General features: G+C 43.1%; 1 protein-coding gene across 5 annotated transcripts in view; it reads left to right on the top strand.

Annotated features, from left to right (window-relative positions):
• NRP1 (neuropilin 1) overlaps window positions 1-24,938 on the top strand; it is a 144,332-nt gene that overhangs the window by 102,908 nt on the left and 16,486 nt on the right. For 3 of the 5 annotated variants that reach the window (XM_068561084.1, XM_068561074.1, XM_068561085.1), the window contains 4 exons: window positions 10,144-10,475; window positions 15,036-15,180; window positions 19,120-19,224; window positions 23,580-23,639. In XM_068561084.1, coding sequence (XP_068417185.1) covers window positions 10,144-10,475; window positions 15,036-15,180; window positions 19,120-19,224; window positions 23,580-23,639 — 642 coding nt within the window. The remainder of the gene's footprint in view (window positions 1-10,143; window positions 10,476-15,035; window positions 15,181-19,119; window positions 19,225-23,579; window positions 23,640-24,938) is intronic. The other 2 variants (XM_068561087.1, XM_068561097.1) reach the window with 1 other exon arrangement.

The raw sequence follows: 24,938 nt of genomic DNA on the forward strand, positions 1-24,938 counted from the left end.
AGAGCGCCGCCTAAACGAACTCCAGAGACTGGCGCGAGCCGCGGCTATCAGCGCGGACCCCAGAGACGGGCGTGAGACGCTAAGGCTGCTGCTGCCGCCTCCAAAAATCCTGTGTGCGAGCACAGGTCACTCTCCACACCGCCCCTCCCGGGAGCCGGTACAGCCCGCCACTGCCAGGGTCCCGTGATCCGGGGACAACTTCCCCGGGAGAACGCACTGCGCGCCTCAGGCTGCTGCAACGTCACGCCGGCCTCTGACGCTGCAGGCTCGCCCCGCCTCCTCCGTACCGCTCCCTCCCCACGGCCTGAGTGAGCCAGAGCCCCCGAAGCAGCTGCTCCTTTAACCCCGTTCTGTCTGGGCGGGGAACAGACACCCTCAGGCGACCTACATGCAGAGGCGGGTCCAAATCCAAAGCTGAACCCCGGGAGCTGTGCGAACAGAGAAGAGAAGGGGAAATCTCTCCCAGTAGCATCAGAAGCAGTGGATTAAAACTCCACAAACAACTTGATGTGCCTGCATCTGTTGAATACCTGAATAGACAACGAATCATCCCAAATTCAGGAGGTGGACTTTGGGAGCAGGATATATTAATTTTTCCCCTTTTCCTTTTTTTGTGAGTGTATATGTATATGCTTCTGGGTGAGATTTTGTCTGTATAGCTTTGCTTTATAATAGCTTTATTTTACTTCACTATATTATAGTCTCTTTCTTTCTTTCTTTCTTTCTTTCTTTCTATTTTTTCTCCCTTTTACTCTGAGCCGTGTGGACAAAAGGCTCTTGGTGCTCCAGCCAGGCATCAGGGCCGTACCTCTGAGGTGGGAGAGTCAACTTCAGGACACTGGTCCACAAGAGACCTCCCAGCTCCACATAATACCAAACGGCAAAAATCTCTCAGAGATCTCCATCTCAACATCAAGACCCAGCATCACTCAATGACCAGCAAGCTACAGTGCTGAACACCCTATGCCAAACAACTAGCAAGACAGGAACACAGCCCCATCCATTAGCAGAGAGACTGCCTAAAATCATAATAAGGCCACAGACACCCCAAAATACACCACCAGACGTGGACGTGCCCACCAGAAAGACAAGATCCAGCCTCATCCACCAGAACTCAGGCACTAGTTCCCTCCACCAGGAAGCCTTCACAACCCACTGAACCAACCTTAGCCACTGGGGACAGATACCAAAAACAACGGGAACTACGAACCTGCAGCCTGTGAAAAGGAGACCCCAAACACAGTAAGATAAGCAAAATGAGACGACAGAAAAACACACAGCAGATGAAGGAACAGGGTCAAAACACACCAGACTTAACAAATGAAGAGGAAATAGGTAGTCTACCTGAAAAAGAATTCAGAATAATGATAGTAAGGATGATCCAAAATCTTGGAAACAGAATAGACAAAATGCAAGAAACATTTAACAAGGATGTAGAAGAACTAAAGAGGAACCAAGCAATGATGAAAAACACAATAAATGAAATTAAAAACACTCTAGATGGGATCAATAGCAGAATAACTGAGGCAGAAGAAAGGATAAGTGACCTGGAAGATAAAATGGTGGAAATAACTACTGCAGAGCAGGATAAAGAAAAAAGAATGAAAAGAACTGAGGACAGTCTCAGAGACCTCTGGGACAACATTAAACGCACCAACATTCGAATTATAGGGGTCCCAGAAGAAGAAGAGAAAAAGAAAGGAACTGAGAAAATATTTGAAGAGATTATAGTTGAAAACTTCCCTAATATGGGAAAGGAAATAGTTAACCAAGTCCTGGAAGCACAGAGAGTCCCATACAGGATAAACCCAAGGAGAAACACGCCAAGACACATATTAATCAAACTGTCAAAAATTAAATATAAGGAAAACGTATTAAAAGCAACAAGGGAAAAAAAACAAATAACACACAAGGGAATCCCCATAAGGTTAACATCTGATCTGTCAGCAGAAACTCTGCAAGCCAGAAGGGAGTGGCAGGATATACTTAAAGTGATGAAGGAGAAAAACCTACAACCAAGATTACTCTACCCAGCAAGGATCTCATTCAGATTTGATGGAGAAATTAAAACCTTTACAGACAAGCAAAAGCTGAGAGAGTTCAGCACCACCAAACCAGCTTTACAACAAATGCTAAAGGAACTTCTCTAGGCAAGAAACACAAGAGAAGGAAAACACGTACAATAACAAACCCAAAACATTTAAGAAAATGGGAATAGGAACATACATATCGATAATTACCTTGAATGTAAATGGATTAAATGCTCCCACCAAAAGACACAGGCTGGCTGAATGGATACAAAAACAAGACCCATATATATGCTGTCTACAAGAGACCCACTTCAGACCTAGAGACACATACAGACTGAAAGTGAGGGGATGGAAAAAGATATTCCATGCAAATGGAAATCAAAAGAAAGCTGGAGTAGCAATTCTCATATCAGACAAAATCGACTTTAAAATAAAGACTATTACAAGAGACAAAGAAGGACACTATATAATGATCAAGGGATCGATCCAAGAGGAAGGTATTACAATTGTAAATATTTATGCACCCAACATAGGAGCACCTCAATACATAAGGCAAATACTAACAGCCATAAAAGGGGAAATCGACAGCAACACAATCATAGTAGGGGACTTTAACACCCCACTTTCACCAATGGACAGATCATCCAAAATGAAAATAAATAAGGAAACACAAGCTTTAAATGATACATTAAACAAGATGGACTTAATTGATATTTATAGGACATTCCACCCAAAAACAACAGAATACACATTTTTCTCAAGTGCGCATGGAACATTCTCCAGGATAGATCATATCTTGGGTCACAAATCAAGCCTTGGTAAATTTAAGAAAATTGAAATCGTATCAAGTATCTTTTCCGACCACAATGCTATGAGACTAGATATCAATTACAGGAAAAGATCTGTAAAAAATACAAACACATGGAGGCTACACAATACACTACTTAATAACGAAGTGATCACTGAAGAAATCAAAGGGGAAATCAAAAAATACCTAGAAACAAATGACAATGGATACACGACGACCCAAAACCTATGGGACGCAGCAAAAGCAGTGCTAAGAGGGAAGTTTATAGCAACACAAGCCTACCTCAAGAAACAGGAAACATCTCGAATAAACAACCTAACCTTGCACCTGAAGCAATTAGAGAAAGAAGAAGAAAAAAACCCCAAACCTAGCAGAAGGAAAGAAATCATAAAGATCAGATCAGAAATAAATGAAAAACAAATGAAGGAAACAATGGCAAAAATCAATGAAACTAAAAGCTGGTTCTTTGAGAAGATAAACAAAATTGATAAACCATTAGCCAGACTCATCAAGAGAAAAAGGGAGAAGACTCAAATCAATAGAATTAGAAATGAAAAAGGAGAAGTAACCACTGACACTGCAGAAATACAAACGATCATGAGAGATTACTACAAGCAACTCTATGCCAATAAAATGGACAACCTGGAAGAAATGGACAGATTCTTAGAAATGCACAACCTGCCGAGACTGAACCAGGAAGAAATAGAAAATATGAACAGACCAATCACAAGCACTGAAATTGAATCTGTGATTAAAAACCTTCCAACAAACAAAAGCCCAGGACCAGATGGCTTCACAGGCAAATTCTATCAAACATTTAGAGAAGAGCTAACACCTATCCTTCTCAAACTCTTCCAAAATATTGCAGAGGGAGGAACACTCCCCAACTCATTCTACGAGGCCACCATCACCCTGATACCAAAACCAGACAAAGATGTCACAAAGAAAGAAAACTACAGGCCAATATCACTGATGAACATAGATGCAAAAATCCTCAAGAAAATACTAGCAAACAGAATCCAACAGCACATTAAAAGGATCATACACCATGATCAAGTGGGGTTTATCCCAGGAATGCAAGGATTCTTCAACATACGCAAATCAATCAATGTGATACACCATATTAACAAATTGAAGGAGAAAAACCATATGATCATCTCAATAGATGCAGAGAAAGCTTTCGACAAAATTCAACACCCATTTATGATAAAAGCCCTGCAGAAAGTAGGAATAGAGGGAACTTTCCTCAACATAATAAAGGCCATATATGACAAACCCACAGCCAACATTGTCCTCAATGGTGAAAAACTGAAACCATTTCCACTAAGATCAGGAACAAGACAAGGTTACCCACTCTCACCACTTATTCAACATAGTTTTGGAAGTGTTAGCCACAGCAATCAGAGAAGACAAAGAAATAAAAGGAATCCAAATCGGAAAAGAAGAAGTAAAGCTGTCACTATTTGCAGATGACATGATACTATACATAGAGAATCCTAAAGATGCTACCAGAAAACTCCTAGAGCTAATCCATGAATTTGGTAAAGTAGCAGGATACAAAATTAATGCACAGAAATCTCTTGCATTTCTATACACTAATGACGAAAAATCTGAAAGTGAAATTAAGAAAACACTCCCGTTTACCATTGCAACAAAAAGAATAAAATATCTAGGAATAAACCTACCTAAGGAGACAAAAGACCTGTATACAGAAAATTATAAGACACTGATGAAAGAAATTAAAGATGATACAAATAGATGGAGAGATATACCATGTTCCTGGATTGGAAGAACCAACATTGTGAAAATGACTCTACTACCCAAAGCAATCTACAGATTCAATGCAATCCCTATCAAACTACCACTGGCATTTTTCACAGAACTAGAACAAAAAGTTTCACAATTTGTATGGAAACACAAAAGACCCCGAATAGCCAAAGCAATCTTGAGAACGAAAAATGGAGCTGGGGGAATCAGGCTCCCTGACTTCAGACTATATTACAAAGCTTCAGTAATCAAGACAGTTTGGTACTGGCACAAAAACAGAAATATAGATCAATGGAACAGGATAGAAAGCCCAGAGATAAACCCACACACATATGGTCACCTTATCTTTGATAAAGGAGGCAAGCATATACAGTGGAGAAAAGACAGCCTCTTCAATAAGTGGTGCTGGGAAAATTGGACAGCTACATGTAAAAGTATGAAATCAGAACACTCCCTGACACCATGCACAAAACTAAACTCAAAATGGATTAAAGACCTAAGTGTAAGGGCAGACACTATCAAACTCTTAGAGGAAAACATAGGCAGAACACTCTATGACATACATCACAGCAAGATTCTTTTTGACCCAGCTCCCAGAGAAATGGAAATAAGAACACAAATAAACAAATGGGACCTAATGAAACTTAAAAGCTTTTGCACAGCAAAGGAAACCATAAACAAGACCAAAAGGCAACCATCAGAATGGGAGAAAATATTTGCAAATGAAGCAACTGACAAAGGATTAATCTCCAAGATTTACAAGCAGCTCATGCAGCTCAGTATCAAAAAAACAAACAACCCAATCCAAAAATGGGCAGAAGACCTAAATAGACATTTATCCAAAGAAGATATACAGATGGCCTACAGACACATGAAAGAATGCTCAACATCATTAATCATTAGAGAAATGCAAATCAAAACTACAATGAGATATCATCTCACACCGGTCAGAATGGCCATCATCAAAAAATCTAGAAACAATAAATGCTGGAGAGGGTGTGGAGGAAAGGGAACACTCTTGCACTGTTGGTGGGAATGTAAATTGATACAGCCACTATGGAGAACAGTATGGAGGTTCCTTAAAAAACTACAAATAGAACTACCATACGAGCCAGCAATCCCACTACTGGGCATATACCCTGAGAAAACCATAGGTCAAAAAGAGTCATGTACCAAAATGTTCATTGCAGCTCTATTTACAATAGCCAGGACATGGAAGCAACCTAAATGTCCATCGACAGATGAATGGATAAAGAAGATGTGGCACATATATACAATGGAATATTACTCAGCCAGAAAAAGAAATGAAATGGAGGTATTTGTAATGAGGTGGATGGAGTTAGAGTCTGTCATACAGAGTGAAGTAAGTCAGAAAGAGAAAAACAAATACAGTATGCTAACACATATATATGGAATCTAAGGAAAAAAAAAAAAAAAAAAAAGGCCATGAAGAACCTAGTGGCAAGACGGGAATAAAGACACAGACCTACCAGAGAATGGACTTGAGGATATGGGGAGGGGGTGGGGTGAGATGTGACAGGGTAAGAGAGTGTCATGGACATATATACACTATCAAATGTAAAATAGATAGCTAGTGGGAAGCAGCCGCATAGCACAGGGAGATCAGCTTGGTGCTTTGTGACCACCTAGAGGGGTGGGATGGGGAGGGTGGGAGGGAGGGAGATGCAAGAGGGAAGAGAAATGGGAACATATTGTATATGTATAACTGATTCACTTTGTTATAAAGCAGAAGCTAACACACCATTGTAAGGCAATTATACTTCAATAAAGATGTTTTAAAAAAAAATAAAAAATAAAAAATAAACAGGGTTGCCAAGTGAAATACAGAATGTCTAGTTCAATTTGATGCAGATAAATGCATAACTTTTTAGTATAAGTTAGTTCCCATGCAATATTGGGGACAAACTTATACTAAAAAATTATTTGCTGTTTATTTGAAATTCTGATTTAGTTTGGCAGCCTGTTTCTTGTGTTGTTGTTTTTGTTAGATTATTTGTTCGTTAAATCTGGCAACACTATTTCCAAAGGATTTGAGATGGAGCCAGGCTAATCAGGGCACATCTGAGCCAGCCTACCGTGGACGAACAGAGCTAGATCCTAGCAGCTTATGCAAACCTTGAATTGTTAGTGGAACCTTTCTCCTAATCGTGGCTAAAAGTGAGTCACTGGTTTTCAGTCAAAGGCAAATCAAGGTGCCTCTTCCTTGATCTTGGATGAGGCCGACTTGCAGAAGGAATGCCCTTTTCTGACTGCACGAGGGCTGTATTGGCAGGATGCGGGCTGGCATCACGAGGCTTGTGGATGCGAGGACTGTGCCCTAGCCAGCTCTGCACTAGAGAAGGGACCTTCTTCCGGTAGAGGTTCTGCCCTCCTTACAATATTCAAGTTAATTGTGTTTTTCTCCAAATGGTAACATCTGGTACATATTACCAGCTAAACATTTTCTTTGCAAAAGCTGGTTTTGAATCAGACAGGTGTGACCACAGTGACCAAAAATGTGACTTCTATTTTTAACACTATAATTTCCGAGACCCTCAGTAAAATCGTTTTTGTCAATCTTTTTATAATCCCCATTGAATTTATTCTTGGTTTCCAGATCCCAGCTTGGAGCAAATACTGCGGCTGAATTACAGGAAAGGGTGCTTGGGGAAAAGGACAACTGCCTGTTAATAAGCTGATTCATTCAACAAATATTTGCAGAGCAAATACCAAGAATAAAGGGCACAAGGAGTCATAGAAAAGTTTTTTTTTTAATTTTATTTATTTATTTATTTATTTATTTATGGCTGTGTTGGGTCTTCGTTTCTGTGCGAGGGCTTTCTCTAGTTGCGGCAAGCGGGGGCCACTCTTCATCGCGGTGCGTGGGTCTCTCACTATCGCGGCCTCTCTTGTTGCGGAGCACAGGCTCCAGACGCGCAAGCTCAGTAGTTGTGGCCCACGGGCCTAGTTGCTCCGCGGCATGTGGGATCTTCCCAGACCAGGGCACGAACCCGTGTCCCCTGCATTGGCAGGCAGATTCTCAACCACTGCGCCACCAGGGAAGCCCAGAAAAGTTTTTAATATGACTTGCTTCACTCCCTCAAAGAACTTAAAACCTGGGGAGGCAAGTAGCAACCCAAAGAACTGAATATGGCCAGTATATATGAGACATGCAAGTGGAGAGCTAGGAAGAGTCCCAGAAAAGGAAAACCATGTCTAGTTGGAGAGATCAGAAAAATTGAATATATAAGGTAAAATTTGAAAACAGGTCAAGATTTTAAGATAGTGGGAAGGACAAAATGATGGGGAATTATTTAGTGGAGGGAACAGAATGAGAGAAAGCCCCCAACTACTACCACCACCGAGGTGAGGGAGCCTTCATGGAGTAGGGGCCTTGCAAGGCTATGGTATGGAAGACCTGGCACACTGGGTTGAAAGTACGTGCATAATTTGTAGGTTAGCAGGCACCGAATTTTTGAGTAAAGAAATGGCATGATCTGAACTGCACAACTCAGGTGGAAAGTATCTGAGTAATTCATTCTTAAGGGTCAGCTGGTAACACGGACACAGCCTAATTGCATTAGAAACATGCCTCTCACGATTGGTTACATTTTAGGCGGAATTTTGATTTATGCAGAATGGAGTTGTTTCAGAGAAAAACAGATTCTCCTTCCTGGCATGTCCTCAATGGAGATGTACAGTTTTGAAAAGAGAATAATTGAAATGTTGAACATTTTGTTATTAACCCACCAATCAATTAATCAGTGATGGGTACTCTCCTGCTCAGAAGCTCCTTGGGCTGCTGTAGAAGATACAGAAAGATCTATGATGCCATTCATTGCCTTTGAGGAGTTTCTAGTCTGGTTCTGGACACAGGACTCCCAATCTTAAAACATGGAGAGAACGGCTTAATGCTAAACTCTGTGCTGCTTCCTGTATGGTAGTCATATTTCTGAGAAGGGAGGGTTCAGGATAAAGGATAGGGTCATTTGAGAAGTTTTCAGGAAGAGTCTTAAGCTGGGTTTGAAAGTCTGGGCAGAACTCACCTCTGTCAACAGGAGGATGAGGGGGCAGCAGGAACATTTTGAACAAAGGCAATGATGAGAATTCTCTCTATGGTATGTGGGAAGAAAATGGATTACTGTCAGTAATAGGAAATAAAATTAGATACCTAGGATGAAGCCAAAATGAGGGTGTTGAAAGACCAGATCAAGACTTTTTATAGTGTCCCATAAATAATGGAGAGCCATGGAAATTTTTCAAAGATCTCTCTCTTTTTTTTATTGTGGGCAAATGTACATAACATAGTTTACCATTCTAACCATTTTTAAGGATACAGTTTAGTTGCTTCAGTAATCACATTATTGTGTAACCATCACCACAATCCATCTTCAGAACTTTTCATTATCCCAAACTGAAACTCTATACCCATGAAACACTAACTCTGCACTCCCCTCCCCCCAGCTTCTGGAACCCACCATTCTACTTTATGTCCTTATGAATTTGACTCTTCTAGGTACCTCATATCAGCGGAATCATGCAGTATTTGTCCTTTTGTGTCTGGCTTATTTTCCTTAGCAATGGAAGATTTTTGAACATAAGAGTGACATCGCAAAAAAAAAAAAGAAACTATGAAAAGCGACGTGGGTATTGTTGATTCAAAACTGGGGTTTGAGAGGGTAGTCAGGAGACCACTTGGCATGTAGCCATGGCATCAAGACGATGCCAGAAGAAATGAAGATCGCAAGACTTTTTTTTTTTAACAAAAATATGACAGGATTTGGTAGCAGAACAGGAATGGAAAATGGAAAACGGAAAGACAAGATGAGTAGGCAGGAGCTAGCTGATTGGTGGTGATTCCACCCATTAAAGTGCAGAGTTGGATAAAGGGATTTGGTGTCGAGGGGAAAGGACTGTTTCTGTTTGGACTTGGGACATCTGAGTTGACAGTGGGATCGTGCAGAGTTCTCGTGCAGTTAGAAACAGGGGTGGGGAGGACACCTGGGGGGAGGATGGGCCCCTCCTTCAACGCTCAGTCCAAAGGTTCCCCCATCCCCGGCAGGGGGCCCTCCTACCTCTTCAAGCTGAGCCCAGCACTTTCTTTCTCTTCACCGCCTCATCATCTTCTTTTTGCTTTTGTTTTGGCAACTTTCCTGCTGTTGGAATTATTGGTTTACACATCTCCAGCCCCGCATAAACTGAACCTCCATTGGGCAGGACCTGGACTTGATCTAGGGATAACTTCCGGATACCAAAGGGACCGAATGTCAATACTTTGACCTTAAACTTGGAAGAACTCAAAAAGGGAAGAAATGAATGTTCTTATCAAAGATTTTCTTTACCGGACTGTGAGTGCAGGCCAGGGAGTGCAGAAAGAGGAGCGGGGAAGCTCTGGTTTCACGTCAGATGATCCAGACATTTGCAAAAGTACATGAATGCGTACAGACCATGTTTTTATTCAATATGTTGGATTCTCTTTCTAAGCATGGAGACTTTTAGAAAATCATTTTACATCGCCTATTCCGTTCCCCTCTCTAGATTATCCTTGCTCTGGAATGTTGGGTATGGTGTCCGGACTTATTTCCGACTCCCAGATCACAGCATCCAACCAAGCGGACAGGAACTGGATGCCTGAAAATATCCGCCTGGTGACCAGCCGCTCGGGCTGGGCACTGCCGCCCGCCCCGCACCCGTACGTGAACGAGTGGCTGCAGGTGGACCTGGCGGAGGAGAAGATCGTGCGGGGCGTCATCATTCAGGGGGGCAAGCACCGGGAGAACAAGGTGTTCATGAGGAAATTCAAGATCGGGTACAGCAACAACGGCTCGGACTGGAGGATGGTCATGGACGACAGCAAGCGCAAGGCCAAGGTGAGGCCCGGGCGGCGCCGGGAGGCGGGGGGCGGCGCCGGGAGGTTGGGCGGTGCCGGGAGGCGGGGGCGGTGCCGGGAGGGGCCCCTCCCTCACGGCCTTGACTGGAACCAAGGACCCCGGCCTGTTCCTGCGGAAGCGCTGCTTCTCATTTCCTGAAAGCCGTGGGATCTGTGGGGGCCAGTGATGGAGACAGTTAAGATTCCAGGGGAGACAGGAATTCCACGGCTGAGAATCGCGTTGCCGGTCACCTTTCTCTCCCGTAGGGAACAGCAGGTGGCTCAGGGGACCGGGACGTCGTGAGGGTGGGTCCAGGGGGCCACTGCGGTAGGCATTCAGAATCTCTCTGCAGACTCTAATCTCTCCGTGAGCACCCGCCCCCAGCCCCCTTCTCTCACGCATCCCTTAAGTGTATTTTTAAATTTTTTTAAATTTTTATTTTTTTTATTGAATGGAAGAGTCTTTAAATTCTATAGTGCTTTACAATTTTCAAAAGTTTCATAATTGTGCTGAAATACACATAACAGAAGATTTGCCATCTTAATCTTTTTAAGTGTATACAGTTCAGTAGGGTTAAGTACATTCACGCTGGTATGCAAGCCCATCTCCAGGACTTCCTCATCTCGCAAAACAAACTCCGCCCCCATTAAACAATAATTTTCACCCCCTCTCCCCCAGCCCCTGACAACCACCATTCCACTTTCGGTTTCTATGCATTTGACTACTCCGGAAGCCTCATGTAAGTGGAATCAGACAACATTTAGCCTTATTTTACTTGGGATGATGTCCTCAAGGTTCATCCATGTCGTAACCTGGGTCCGAATTTCATTCCTTTTTAAAGCTGAATAATATTCTATCGTATGTACAGACCACATATTGGGTATCTATCCATCCACTGACGGACACTTTCATTGCTTCTGACTCTTGGCTATCATGAATAACGCTTATGTCTATTTCTTATACATTGGAACCTTTCAAAAAGCAGTTGGCCCTTGAGGATCTAGTGAAAAAGAAATCTTCCAACCTTCACCAGAACACGTGGCATAATTTTTTTTTTTAACGAAACAGGTATTCTTTAGTGATTATGTTTTTCTAAGGCTCTTGGTTAAATATATGTGCATTTCCTGAGCACAGAACACCAACTAGGAAAGGACGCCCCGAGTATGCTGCATGGCCTGGAAACTGATTTCAGATTAAAATAAAGAAGAGCCCCCAGAAGTTCAGTTCTGCATGCAGAACTATATGTGGGTTCTGTATTCAACTGAAGATACTTCTCACCCCTAGCACAACTGGCCTTTCGGTCGCAGTCTTTCTGTCCCTGCTTTGCCAAGGACCTACTCCTTTTATGAAAAGATTTTAGCTCATTGGAGGGAATGGTAGTGTGGGAATATGGCTTCATACAGTCACTGGGGCCAAAGGCTTTGCAGGCAGTAAACAAAGCCAGGCCACGCAGCCAGCTCCCACTCGGCCCAGATGTGGAGGCTCTGCCGAGACTGTCCCTACGGCTGCGCTCCGCGCCAGTGGGCAGACCACCAAGAGGGATGATGCTGTCAGAAATGTAAGAATTCCTCTCCCATTTCATCCCCAGTTAACTTGTGGTTTCTAAAACATTTCCAGTGTTTTGTGGTTTTTTTTTTTAATCTATGTGCAGCTACTTTCTTGCTTGTGTCCGTTTCATTTTCCCCTTTTATGTCTACCCCTCTTGTTTTGGTAGAAGAAAAAGTAAAATAAACATCAGAAACTGGAGTTCCCCTAAGAGCCGATCTTTTCTGAGGAGTTGTGAGCCCTGTGGCTTTAGCACCAAGTGTGAATATGCTGCAAATCAACAACTTCCCGGAGCCGCTGTCGCATGGCAGTGTGAGCTGTTGTGACACGTTCTTCAACATTCGGGTTCTAAGAGGGAAAGAAAACAAATTGCCATAGGCTTTGGATGGGATGCGTCTTATGCTTCCTGGCCGTTAGTATCTAATCCACTCGTCTGCAATCAAGTCTAAAGCTATCACTCCCTTTGTAGGACATCGCATATAGCATTCACAAGAAGCCAGCACACAGCTTTCAATTTTAACAAAAAACTCCATTCAAGATTGGTTGAATGTGTTAGATTTTTTCCTAAAATATTTCATCCAGCATTATCATGTTCTTATGTATTTAAACCATAAAAGTTTCTAAGTTGTTTATATGGCGTCTAATCTCTGATTCCTAACATGTCCTTCCCCTGGAATAAAATCTTCAAGATGAAAAAGGAAACTGGTTAAACCTTCCACTTAGGAGCAGTATTTATTTCTAAATTGTACAAAGATAGTTAAAACATACTATATTTAAACTTGCAAATGAAGATTACCTGCTTAGGATGCCAAGTACCTTTTACATATGGTAAAGGGAGCACACAGTTTTGTGATCTAAAACAGCACTTTGATGGATTTTAAATCCTCTATGCCCTCGCCTTACTTCCTACCCTTAGATAGTGCATGACAGACAAGGTATCTCAGAGTCTTTGAATTGACTAGACTTTTCAGGGGCAAATAGATCTAAATACTCCAAGCCCTCTTCTTCTAAAGCATGATTAGTGAAAGGACACAAAGACATTTTGTGAACAATCGTATGTTGGCAAACTTAGCCCAATTCCATATGGCCCTTCCTTGCTAATATTCTGCCCAGTTCATCACTGACAACGTTTATAATGTATTTACGTTGTGCTAATTCTTTGCTCAAGGTAAAAGTAGGAGGAAAGCCTGGGACTCCGTAGATGTAAGTGCTTTTCTCCTAAGAGTGTTGGAGCTATGTTAACGTACACAGAGCTTGCATGTGTAGTAATACTATTTTTACTATAATTAGTATCTTACTGAGAACACTTAATTGGGCCTGACGTTATACGTCAGATTCTCAATTAATGGCAGCAACTGCAGTTCTATCAAGAATGCAGAGGCCCCCGGTAGTGAATTTACTCTTGAAAATGATAAAAGGAAACTTTAATTGAGAGAGGTGGGTCTGTATTAGCCCTGTACTTCTAGATTCCTGGAGGATTTTCTGAGTTGGAAGAGGTCAATTAATTTACTTCTAGAACTCAGAAAAAACCTCTAGTTATGTCACAACCTTCGCAATCTATCTTCTCTTACTTGTGTCACCCATTTGGCCAAGATATTTCCACCACCGAATGATGGCATCTTTGGCTGGTTTGTGATGTCTTGATGCAGGTATTGGGCAGGGTTCCCACTCCTGACGGATATATGATCTACCAGATTTGGAAGCCCAAATCACAATCCATTTAAAGAAAAAGCAATGAAACTGAATGTGTGGCCATGGGAATAGACCTCAGTGTCCTAGACTTCAGTGTTGTCATCTATTAAAATGAGGAAATCAGACTGGATTGTTTCTAAGGGCAGCGTGGTGAAGGGCGCCAGATAAGACTGGTAGGTCTGAATCCCAAGGTCATGGGCAAATTACTTGACCTCTCTGTGCCTTGCCTGTAAAAGGAGGGCAATAATAGAACCTACCTCTTGGAGTTGTCTTGAGGATTAATTGAGTGAATACATTTTAAGCACATGGAACAATGCCTTGCACGAGTAAACATCACATGATGCTTGATATATAAAAGGACGCTCCCAGTGATAAGGCAGTTTGATTTTTCTAATCCCCTCCCCTCTTCCCATTCTGGACAGAGTTAGGAATGATGTTGGGAGAAGAGGATACAGAGAGGCTTATCCATTTCTTAAAAAAGAAAACAAGCCTAGTCATTGCTCTATTTTCTTATGACTCCACTCAAGGATTTTGACCTTCCTGTCACTGTAAAAAGGAAAACAGAATAATCCAGTGGCAGCAGGGCAGTAACGGCCGGGCTCCTGAACATGTCACAGTGATGTCGAGTTAGGAATGCTCTTCACCAAGAGGTGCCAACTCACTGCAGTGCAACCAGGCATCGGAACATCGCTTAGCGGTCGGGACCCTGTCACTTTCCTGAGATGAGAAAGTCTTTTATCTACAAATGCCTCCAGCTGGTGGTGCTGCTTAAGTCAACAGCAGTTCCAGTGGATTGGAATGACCCAAGTTCTTGGTTACAGAGCACTTGAAGTACGTGAAATTTACTATCTCCTCCTCCAGGAATGGAATTCCTTGCTCTTCTAGAGGACGGAGTTTTAGCAAAACCAGGACCCATTCATTGAAGAGAATGTGACAGGAGTTGTTATTGGAAATGTGGTGACTGTTACAAGCTTTGAAAAATGGCAGGCTCCCTTCCTGAGTTTTCTTCCTCCACTTCAAGGAAGTGGTAAAAGTGTCACTTCTCCCAGGCACATCAGACTGTCATTTAAAAATGTGTCTCATTAAATCCTCAGCTTCTGGTCTAGCCTCAGTGTATCCTCCAGAGTTTCTAAGAAATGACATCTGTCACTTCTTAGAGAAGGTTTAATTGTTTTTTCCCTTCTCATTTAGGAAAGGAATGTCAGCCGTTTACGAAGTAGTAGAATGAGGCCCATTTCTCTGGCCTGCTAAGAGTCCTAAAGGAAGGACTTTTCTGCTGAAAGGGAGGTTTTGTTAATACCTGGTGTTCTTCATACTTCACAGTCTTTTGAAGGCAACAACAACTATGATACGCCTGAGCTACGGACATTTCCACCCCTTTCCACGCGGTTTGTCAGGATCTACCCCGAGAGAGCCACTCACGGCGGACTAGGGCTACGGCTGGAGCTGCTGGGCTGTGAGGTGGAAGGTAAGCACGATTTCCAGAGCCCCCCCCCCCAGTTCCCCAGATGTTTTATTTCCTTCATCATGCACTTATGCCCCTGACGGTGCTGCTGCAAATTGCCCCATTTCTCCTGGGTGATCCTGTGTCTCTTGTGCCTGCGGGTCCGTAAGACCCATCACCTGGTGCCCTGCACGACTTATTCAGCAAATATGCTACTGAGCCTCATTTCTCCCTGTTTCAACAGGAAGACTTGTAGACAAGCAGCCTTCTCCTGTCCCTAAGTGCACACTGCATCATTCCCAGATCTTTCCCCTAGTCCTTTGTCTACCCCCTTGGGATTCGTTTATCTTCTCATTTGACAGTGTTTACTGAGCACAAGTTCTTTCCCAGACACAAAGGAGGCACCAGGAACACAAAGGTCTATAGGACGTGGACCTTACACTCAAGTAGTTCAGCACGGATGGAGGTGGTAGACCAACACACCAGCACTTGCTGCCCCTGGGCTTTGCCCCTAGAAACCGTGCCCATCCTTCAGGACTTGGCCCCGTGCCCTGTCTTCCATAACAGTGCCTTCACATCCTAATTTTTTGTGGGTTGTTTCCATAACGCTCCTCAGATTCTGTGGGGTTGTCTTCTTTGACTTTTTTTTTTAAATGATGTATTGTGAAATTCACATAACATAAAATCCTCCATTTTGGTTTTTTTAAATTATTTTATTTTATTTTATTTTGTTGCTGTTGTTGTATTTTGGCCGCACCTCGTGGCACGTAGGATGGTCCCTGACCAGGGATCAAACCCGGGCCCCCGCAGTGAAAGCTCTGAATCCTAACCACTAGGCCATCAGGGAATTCCCTAAAATCCACCATTTTAAAGTAAACAATTCAGTGGCATTTAGTATGTTGACAATTATTTATGCAACCAACACCTCTATCTAGTTCCAAAACGTTTCCATCGCTCCAAAGTGAAAACCCCTACCCATTAAGCAGTCCCCCCCTCTCCCTCCCTCAACCCCCCATGACCACAGATTCCATGACCTTCTTAGTGTTGTTCAGAGGTCCGTGTCTGGTCCAAGTTGGCATCTGCAGTGTTGACTACCATCACATACTAGCAGGAAGCAGCATTTGACAGGCTGAAACATCAAGACATTATCCTGGATGAATTTTTGTTTGTTTTTTGTTTTGGTTTGGTTTGGCTTGGTTTTGGGGGTTTTTTGCCCGCGCTGTGAGGCTTGAGGGATCTTAGTTCCCCGACCAGGGATTGAACCTGCACCCCCTGCAGTGGAAGCACAGAGCCCTAACCATTAAACCACCAGGGAAGTCCCTTGCATGAATTTCTTAGGCTGCTGCAGAGAAACAAAACTTTACATGAGATAATACATGTAATGTACAGTGAGGTCTGTTTAAAGATAGACTTAGGTTATCATAGGAAGGTCATATCAAGGACAAATTCAGTTCTCACACTGACCTCAGAACTGCACTCTCCTCTTCATTTTTTCACATAATGAATGAGATGAATGTTTGAAAAAATGATATGATGGTTGCTTAGTGTACTATTTTAATGCTTTTGTGCATTGGAATTCCCATCTGCCTTCAATTTGGGCATAAATGAGTAACCTTATACCAACTTTTTCATCCCCATAAAGGTCTTTCTCTAGGTTAGTGCAAAGAATGGCTATTGTTGGTACCCAGATGTTAATCCATTGAGCATATGCTCAGAGTTGTTTGGAAGGATGCCTCTTAAATATCACCTTCTTGGGATTTCAAAATTATTTGTGTTTTGAGCCACCCAAATATAATTACATTCCTGAGCACATTAAATATGATAAAACATTTCTTACACACTAAAGAATCTTAAGCTATAAGTCACCATCCTAGTGAATAATTCATAGCTGCTTTCCCATGTGTTTATTTAAAAGCAGGCCATTATCTCCGATTCTTTATTAGGTAGTTGTTTCCATATCTGTAGTTATGTCGCAGGACCTCTGAATCATCTAGTCACTGTCAACACAGACCAAGAATGACCATGTGCCAGGAATTTGACAAAGATGCCAAGAAAAAGAAGGGATGGGCAGACTGAACCACCTGTAGACACATTCGTTCAGTGTGCTGAGCAGTGTGGTTGCCTGGAAAAGGGCGTCTGCTGCTCCGATGCAGGACTTTAGCCTCGATTCTGGGAAGCGACATTGATTTAGAAGGTGGAATGAATGGATGGTTGAAAAGACTGAGCCTGGTGGCAGTCTGCCAGTGTCAACTCAGTGGTGAGGTAGCAATGGTGGTTGAAGGGATTTGCTGCAGATGTTTGCAGGCACTCACCGAGGTGGGGAAGTTGCCCCGAGCCACACGAGGAGCCAGCATCCAGGGAAAGTATTGTCAAAGCTGTTTAACACAGTTGGTGAAAGGCAGTGTTTTTCTTCTCCCTTAAAACGATTAACAGGCCCTTATTAAATACTGACTTTGTACCTTGTGCTACAGGAGATACCCAAAGATCGAGAAAGAGGGTGAGGTACAACCCAGCCATCTCTGAGTCTCCGTCTTATTTGGGACTAGCACTTATGTTTAAGAAACAGTTAGAGAACCACAGAAGATAAAATATTTTCAAGTAGTAAAATTGGGACATCACTTTTTACTTTTTTCAATTTAATCCCCGTACTACCCTGGGCCACTTCCAGTGCAAAACTCCTCCTTTTTTAAATACCATAAGGAATGTGGAAAAACCAGCAAGATGAATAGAGAGTTTGAAAGTGGCACGTTACCAAGAGCGAAGGCAGCTTAGCAAAGGCAAGCATCTGGATTGCCAAAGAGGATTCTATTGATTCGGTGTTAACAATAAGCAGAACCCAGAATATGTGTGTATGCATTTTACAAGGTCTAGTATGTACGCCTAAACGGTGTGAACATTACCTGTACGTGGTGATTTCCTAATTATTATTGGTGTGTGTTTGGGGCACTTGAGGAAGTTGAAACTAGCTATGTTTCTACATTTATTATAACTGCTCAGTCCTTTAGCACAATAGCAAACAGGGTCAAATTTTTATTGAGAAAGCAACAGTTACCAGCACATTCCAATTGGCCAGAAACTATTAGAGAACAGGTCCCCACACCCAGCATCTTGTCTGGTTTTCAAACATCAAGAGAACTGTCCATTATCTCAAGTCATGTAAAGTGAAATGTAATGCCGAAAACTGTAAGATATTAAACAGATTGCAAAAATGAGTAACAGGCTGGAAAAAAAAAATAGACGGAACTAAATTTAAAGAACTTCAAAAGCAGTCTTTGATTAATGTTGGCTACTTTTCAACTACAAACTCAAAGCTATGGGAATACCTGCCAGCAGTGGAATGTAGTCCTCTGGGAGTTAAGGTAAAATGACCCCAGGGAACTCCCAGACACCTGCTGTGGCTCACAAGCTGAGAAGCTTACTTAGAGGGAAATGGAGTCGCTCTTTAAAAAAATAAAGAAGTAAAGAACAATATTGTACTAAAAGTGAATGCTGAGACTCCCTTTTGGGGAAAATATTACAAGATAAACTTAGCAAACTTAGTAAATACCAAGAATATAGAAGAATTCATGACAAGTGAGTCCTCTAGCACCTTGAAAATGAAAGGAAAAACAATTCAAGCCAAATCTCTATCATCAAAGTTCCCAACTTCAGGGTCATGAATAAATAACCAGTGAGAATACAAGAACTTTTCAGAAAAAGGATGTGTATGTAGATAACAATGTATAAAATGCTAAGGCAGCCAATTCTATGAAGGAGATACGGATCAAATACCAAAACAAAGCAGTCCCCAATGCATTCTGCAAAATCCGAGTATATTTCGCTCCTGAAAGAGAGGCAAACCACGCTCCCGGTCTTCTAACCACAGATTAGAGTTTTCTGCAAAAGTATTAGCAGAATCAACAGCCGGGGGCTGGAGAATACATTTCAGAGGTGTGAGAAAATAATCTTTGGATCTTGTTTCAGCACCTACAGCTGGACCGACCACTCCCAATGGGAACCTGGTGGATGAATGTGATGACGACCAGGCCAACTGCCACAGCGGAACAGGTGATGACTTCCAGCTCACAGGTGCAGAAACCATCTTCATTCCATTGCTGTGCCATCTCAATTCATGTTGTAGTCGAGACCCGCTAATTAACGTCTGTTTGTGTTTGCGGAAATCCTCACGGCGGCAGGCGGGAGGAAGCCTTGCCAAAACACGTGCATCTTCATTTCCTCATGTCGTCATGTAAACAAATTGTCCTTCACAGCCACAGCCATTCGAACAATAATTTTAGCCATTTTCAGAGCCAAAGGCTAGGATTGTCTTCATTGGATAAGAATTCCTCCATGGCTAAATGTAACATAAACTGATTCTCATCTTCGACCTCCACCCCCTTCCGAGATAACATATGCACCACCCATACATAACCACACGCTGGAGAACGTTTATTTTCATTTTCTAACAGGGATCAAATTTTTTGAGTGGATCCTTTATCCAACTAATTAATGAAATCAAGCTTATATTTGAAATGCAGCTTTTAAGCTAGGATTTTGTGAATCATTTTACATTAAAATTTACAAAGGCAGAATTTGTTGTTATTTGACATCACCACTAGCAAATATATCAGGGATGGTGTGTGCCACGTGCCTCACCGACTTATTTAGAGGATTACTCCATGATATTCTAAAACCCTAAAAGCTAGAAAGTGACCTTCTCTTCTACTTGGACTGACAGAGGAAACATTAAGCAAGTGGGGAAATGGAATGCCACCATTTGGAAACCGGCCAAAGCACTAGAATTATCACCCTATTGCTGCCAAAGGTACCGTGGGGCCTTTACTGCTACCCAGATCAAAACACAGTTTCTTACAGCATCTGACTCTCATTTTACATTAAACACGAGCCCGTGGATGCAGGTCTGTATTTTTACCCAAAAGGGATTCAGGAGAGCCCACGTAATTCATTTTCGTGGGCGAAACTGAAGGCGTTACCATGTAACTTCACAATAGTGCCATGTTAGTAGCTAACGCATTAATGTAAAATGTGGAAGGAAATATCCCACATTTCCCATTACTTCAAAAGCTCTCTTCTGAAGGAGCAAGACTGCTCTGCACCCTGAGATGGAATAAGGGGTAAAATCTAGCTCAGAAGTTTAGTACCATGAACTGAGTTTACATTTAAATCCTACCTCCTAAGGTTCTCTACCTCCAAATTTCCAGGATAATTGCTTACAGTCGAATGGCCAATAAATGTCACGTGGTTATGGGCTTTTGAAAACAAATCTTGTATATAAGTAGTTGCAAGCCACAAAAATTACTCTAATTAATGCAGAGGGCTTTTCTTTGTAAGATGTCAAGCTCCAGCTAAAAAGCTTATACAGCTGATGTTATAACAGAGTACCAGTCTGGTGAAGCAGGTCCTACAGAACCTTCCCAAGGTTGCCTGTGAACACTCTCTGCAAACCTCAGGCTTTTTGCAAACCCGGTCACACGTCCCATCCGTAGTGAAAATCCTCATAAAAAGGAATGTCTGCAGTCATCAGAGGCCCCCCTGTTCAATTACCCTCTTGAGGAGAGGTTCTTTCCTTTATAAACCCTAAAGTGGTCAGTTAATATTGATTAGAGACAAAGCCTCAGATTTATTCCTCGTGTCAGAACAACCAACCTTCTCATTTGTGCATCGGCTCATGACTGAATCAATTGAAACCTAAGCCTTTGAATGAAACAGGGTGAGTCTGTTAGCCTGGAGCAAACTGTGTATGGCCACGAGTTGCAAACCACAGAAAATGGGTCATTTTGCCTGGAAACACTGACAGTCCTTTAACAGTACAAGGCGATAGTTTATCTACAGCATTTAAAATCATTTATTGGGTAGGTAGAAAACAATGCATTCAATTTTTTTTTTTTTTTTTTTTTTACACATTACCCTGGCAGAAAAAGTCATTTTCTCAGGCCAGCACGTTCGTTTCAATAATTTGATCTATACGTGCATATATTAAGAACTTCTGGGGGTGCTGATAAGGCTCACTCTATTCCCCCAACAAGAGAGGTGATCTAAGAAGACATTCTCATGCTTTGTATTCATTTACTGCATGACAGCCCATTTGTCCTTTTTTAAAAGCTTATTTTGCTCTGTGCAGCTCTGTGTTAGTCTTTTCTGAAGAAGGGCGGGCTGACGTTTGCCCGTGTTTGCAAGCAGCCCAGCCTGCCCCTAACCCACTATCTTTTCACAGGTGAGCATCTCACCTCCTGGGCTCACACACAAGTCTGTACCCTCCTTGCTCTTTCTGTCACAGCTGCAAACTTTGAACGTTCAGTGTCTTAAAACCAAACGAAAAGTATTCTCCCTTTCACCCTGATGGTTGGCAGCATGGAAATTGGGATCAATGCTCTCTGAAGGTTCGGTCCCTTAACAGAGATGATGTCACTTTAGTGTCTTCTCCTGGGGGTGACCTATTAGAATATAGGGGGAAATAAGTATTTAGCAAAATGCTCGTTATCTATAAACAACACTGAATTCCAGGTGAACTGTACCAGATGGATGGAAATGAGGAGAGGTTTTGCTCTCCTTTGCTTGCTTGTCAAGGTGAAAATTCACCCGTGAAGTTACTCATTCGCAAATGCCTTTGATGTCATTAGATAATACAATTGGCTTCAAAGGCACCAGGAGGCCAAATTTCACATTGGATCTGTGTGTACCCAACAGCGGAATTTGGCTCCCAACCTCTAACAAAACTGACAGTGCATATCTGTTTTTAAAAGTGAATTTTCACCTTGAGTCTTTCTCCTGTAAGACCACTGGGAACGGAATGCTAATGCGTCTGGCCTCCCTCCAATTCTGCCATTATAGATTCACCTTCTTAACCCATAATATATGTAATGGCTTCTCCTAGCGCCTGCCTCATTGAAGCCATGCACACGTGAGACCACTTATCCAGCATATTTACTGGGCGAGCAGGGGTAACACGACTTGGTGCTACAGTGGACTAGCTCAGAAATCTTCAGGCCATTTCAAGAGCTCAGTTTTACGGCTCTTTGATTCATGATCTGGGTGATTTCTCACCCGTGGGAGCTGCAGGATAGGACTAGGGCTCGGCCAGAATAGAGATGATTACAGTCTTTATTTATTTATTTATGGCTGTGTTGGGTCTTCGTTTCTGCGCGAGGGCTTTCTCTAGTTGCGGCAAGCGGGGGCCACTCTTCATCACGGTGCGCGGGCCTCTCGCTGTCGCGGCCTCTCTTGTTGCGGAGCACAGGCTCCAGACGCGCAGGCTCAGTAATTGTGGCTCACGGGCCCAGCTGCTCCGCGTCACGTGGGATCTGCCCAGACCAGGGCTCGAACCCATGTCCCCTGCATTGGCAGGCAGATTCTCAACCACTGCGCCACCGGGGAAGCCCTACGGTCTTTATTGAATGACACTACTGGAAGGTGTACAATGGCACCTCGTAGCCACCTCCAAACTTTCCATGATGGGCATGAGCCCTCCATGCCCTTACTTTATCTCTTGGGAAAGCAAATAGATGCTCTCGACCATGATCTGCAAGGCAGACACACATATGGAGAAATGGCTTTCTCAAGCACCAAAGTAATAAACAGCAAACCAGTTTTTCAAGAAACGTTCAGGTGACGCTTGTGGGTTGCGCAACTTGAAGAACAGGACTTTAAAACAGAAGGCTCATGACGAAGGGCGGAAAATGGCTGAGCTAAGATACCTAAGCTAAGAGGGTAAATCTAAGTTTCCACTGGTCCCCAGACCACGAATTCCAAGTCGACCCAGGCTGATTGAAGTTGACAGCATTCAGGGTGTTGTTTGTGCAGTCTTCCAGCTCCTCGGGACTGTGAAGAAATGTGTCCCTCCGCCCCTTCCCCTTTTCCTGCAGCTTCTCCGAACTGCATACTGGGCGGAATTATTTGTCCTTGGGAAAAACAAACAACCACAGCAGCAGAAGAAAGGAGGAATTACTGCCATCCGCTTTAAAACTTCAGTTTTTAAAATAGATTGTGGGGACCAGCCTTGCAGCTCCCCCCAAGACACACATCTGAAACCTTGGGAAACTATTTGAAGCTTAGAGGTCCAGGTCAAGTTTAATACTTAAGTCACTAAGGACCTTGGGAGGCCTTTGCTTTTCACTCTTGCAGTTGTGAGCGTCGTCGATTAGTCTGGGAGTCAAGGAATGCCCTTGGAAGGAAGTCTGGAACTCTCCATACTGCCTAGATGCTTTATGAATAAATGTATCAGGTAAAAAATAGTGGTTTATTTGAATTTGATATTGTGGTGAACAAAATTTAAGACATTTGCTATAGCTGGAATTAAAGGAAGAATTATCTGAGGGAACTGCTAGCCTCTAACAGATGTATGTAAGCCTACAGCATTCTCTACTAAATATTACCTACAATGCTGCCTTTTTCTCATCTCATATGTTACTGTTTCTGTGTTTCAGGTGGTACCACTGTGCTGACCACAGAAAAGCCAACCGTGATAGACAGCACTATACAATCAGGTATCAAATACCAAAGAGAAAATGTGGTAGATTTCACATATGCCTGTCCTTTCCCACAGAATAGCACATCGCTACGGTTCTCAATTTCCGTTTCCCTCAAAGTCCTAGCAGAGATGCCACCAGCATCTGGTCCCCAAGCATGAGCCATAAACACTGCTTTCCTTTCATCCACATGTATATGCAGCAGGGAGCAACATTTCCTTCCCCATCAGTCATTGCCAAATGGTGACAATCCCCGCTCTCAGCGGAAGGAACCGAGGAACATACTTTGTTTAAACGCAGCACATCTAGGACACGGACTGTGTTTGCAAACTCAGGAGAAGGAAGTCTCCCAGGCAGCAGCCTGACTATTTATTTTCATCGCCACTCAGCAAATCGGAGACAGGCGAAGTTTGTCAGTTTTGTCTGCCACAGAGTTGGCAGTTTTACAGCCGCATTTCCAGTGGGTGCGCCACGAGATGCGGTGCAGGAAACCAGGGCTAGCAGTGCGCCCGGAGAGGAGCGCCCTCGGGAAGGGCACCACCTCTGCATCCTTTTATTAATAGAGGCCCTGTGATGACTTTTAGAGCCTCTGGCTTGCTGTTGATCAGGGCCCAGCCACAGGGATAAGGTGGCCTCCCCCTCACTCTCTTTTGTATTCTGTTAGTATTTTTTGAAAATCTTCCCCACAGACACACACCAGGGGAAACAGTCCGTATAAGCAATCAGAAGTTTTACATACTTTAAAGTTAATCATCAGAGTGAGGTGAACAGGTCAGCTCTCCAGCTTCTCCCATTTCCTCTACTGAAGCCCGCAGCCTTGGCCTCCACGGTCACTTCTTAATGGGGCATGTGGTGTACATCACTGTTTCCTCAACGGCAGACCCTCCGCAGCCAGCAGAAAGCAGAAAGGACTGCTCTGATTAGCATGCTTCCTTAAAGGGTGCTGTCACTCTTGACCCGATTAACCAGCAAAACAAACTTCCCTTTAGCTGAACTTAACCCCAGGTTTCCCCATGGCGGGCTCAGGGTGACAGACTCCCTGCTACCACTCAGCTCAGACACCCCCAAATACCGAAGATGAAACTGAAGAATAGTGTTCAGCTAAATTCCAACAGCCAGCCGGGAGTCCCATCCACACCTTTTCAGGTTATAAAGCGTAGCCTTGGGGGATTGGCTGGCTGCCCCTGCCTCCTGGATGGGGCTCTTGCTCTCTTCCCATCTTCCCTGATAGGAAATTCCTGGTTTCCCACTCAGCCCCATCAGGGTGGTTTTTATGGGGTAACTTCCTTGCAGGTTCTTTATGACCCTCTGTCACAG

This window comes from Eschrichtius robustus, chromosome 1, assembly GCF_028021215.1.
Source record: "Eschrichtius robustus isolate mEscRob2 chromosome 1, mEscRob2.pri, whole genome shotgun sequence".
In the NCBI taxonomy this organism is placed as follows: Eukaryota; Metazoa; Chordata; class Mammalia; order Artiodactyla; family Eschrichtiidae; genus Eschrichtius; species Eschrichtius robustus.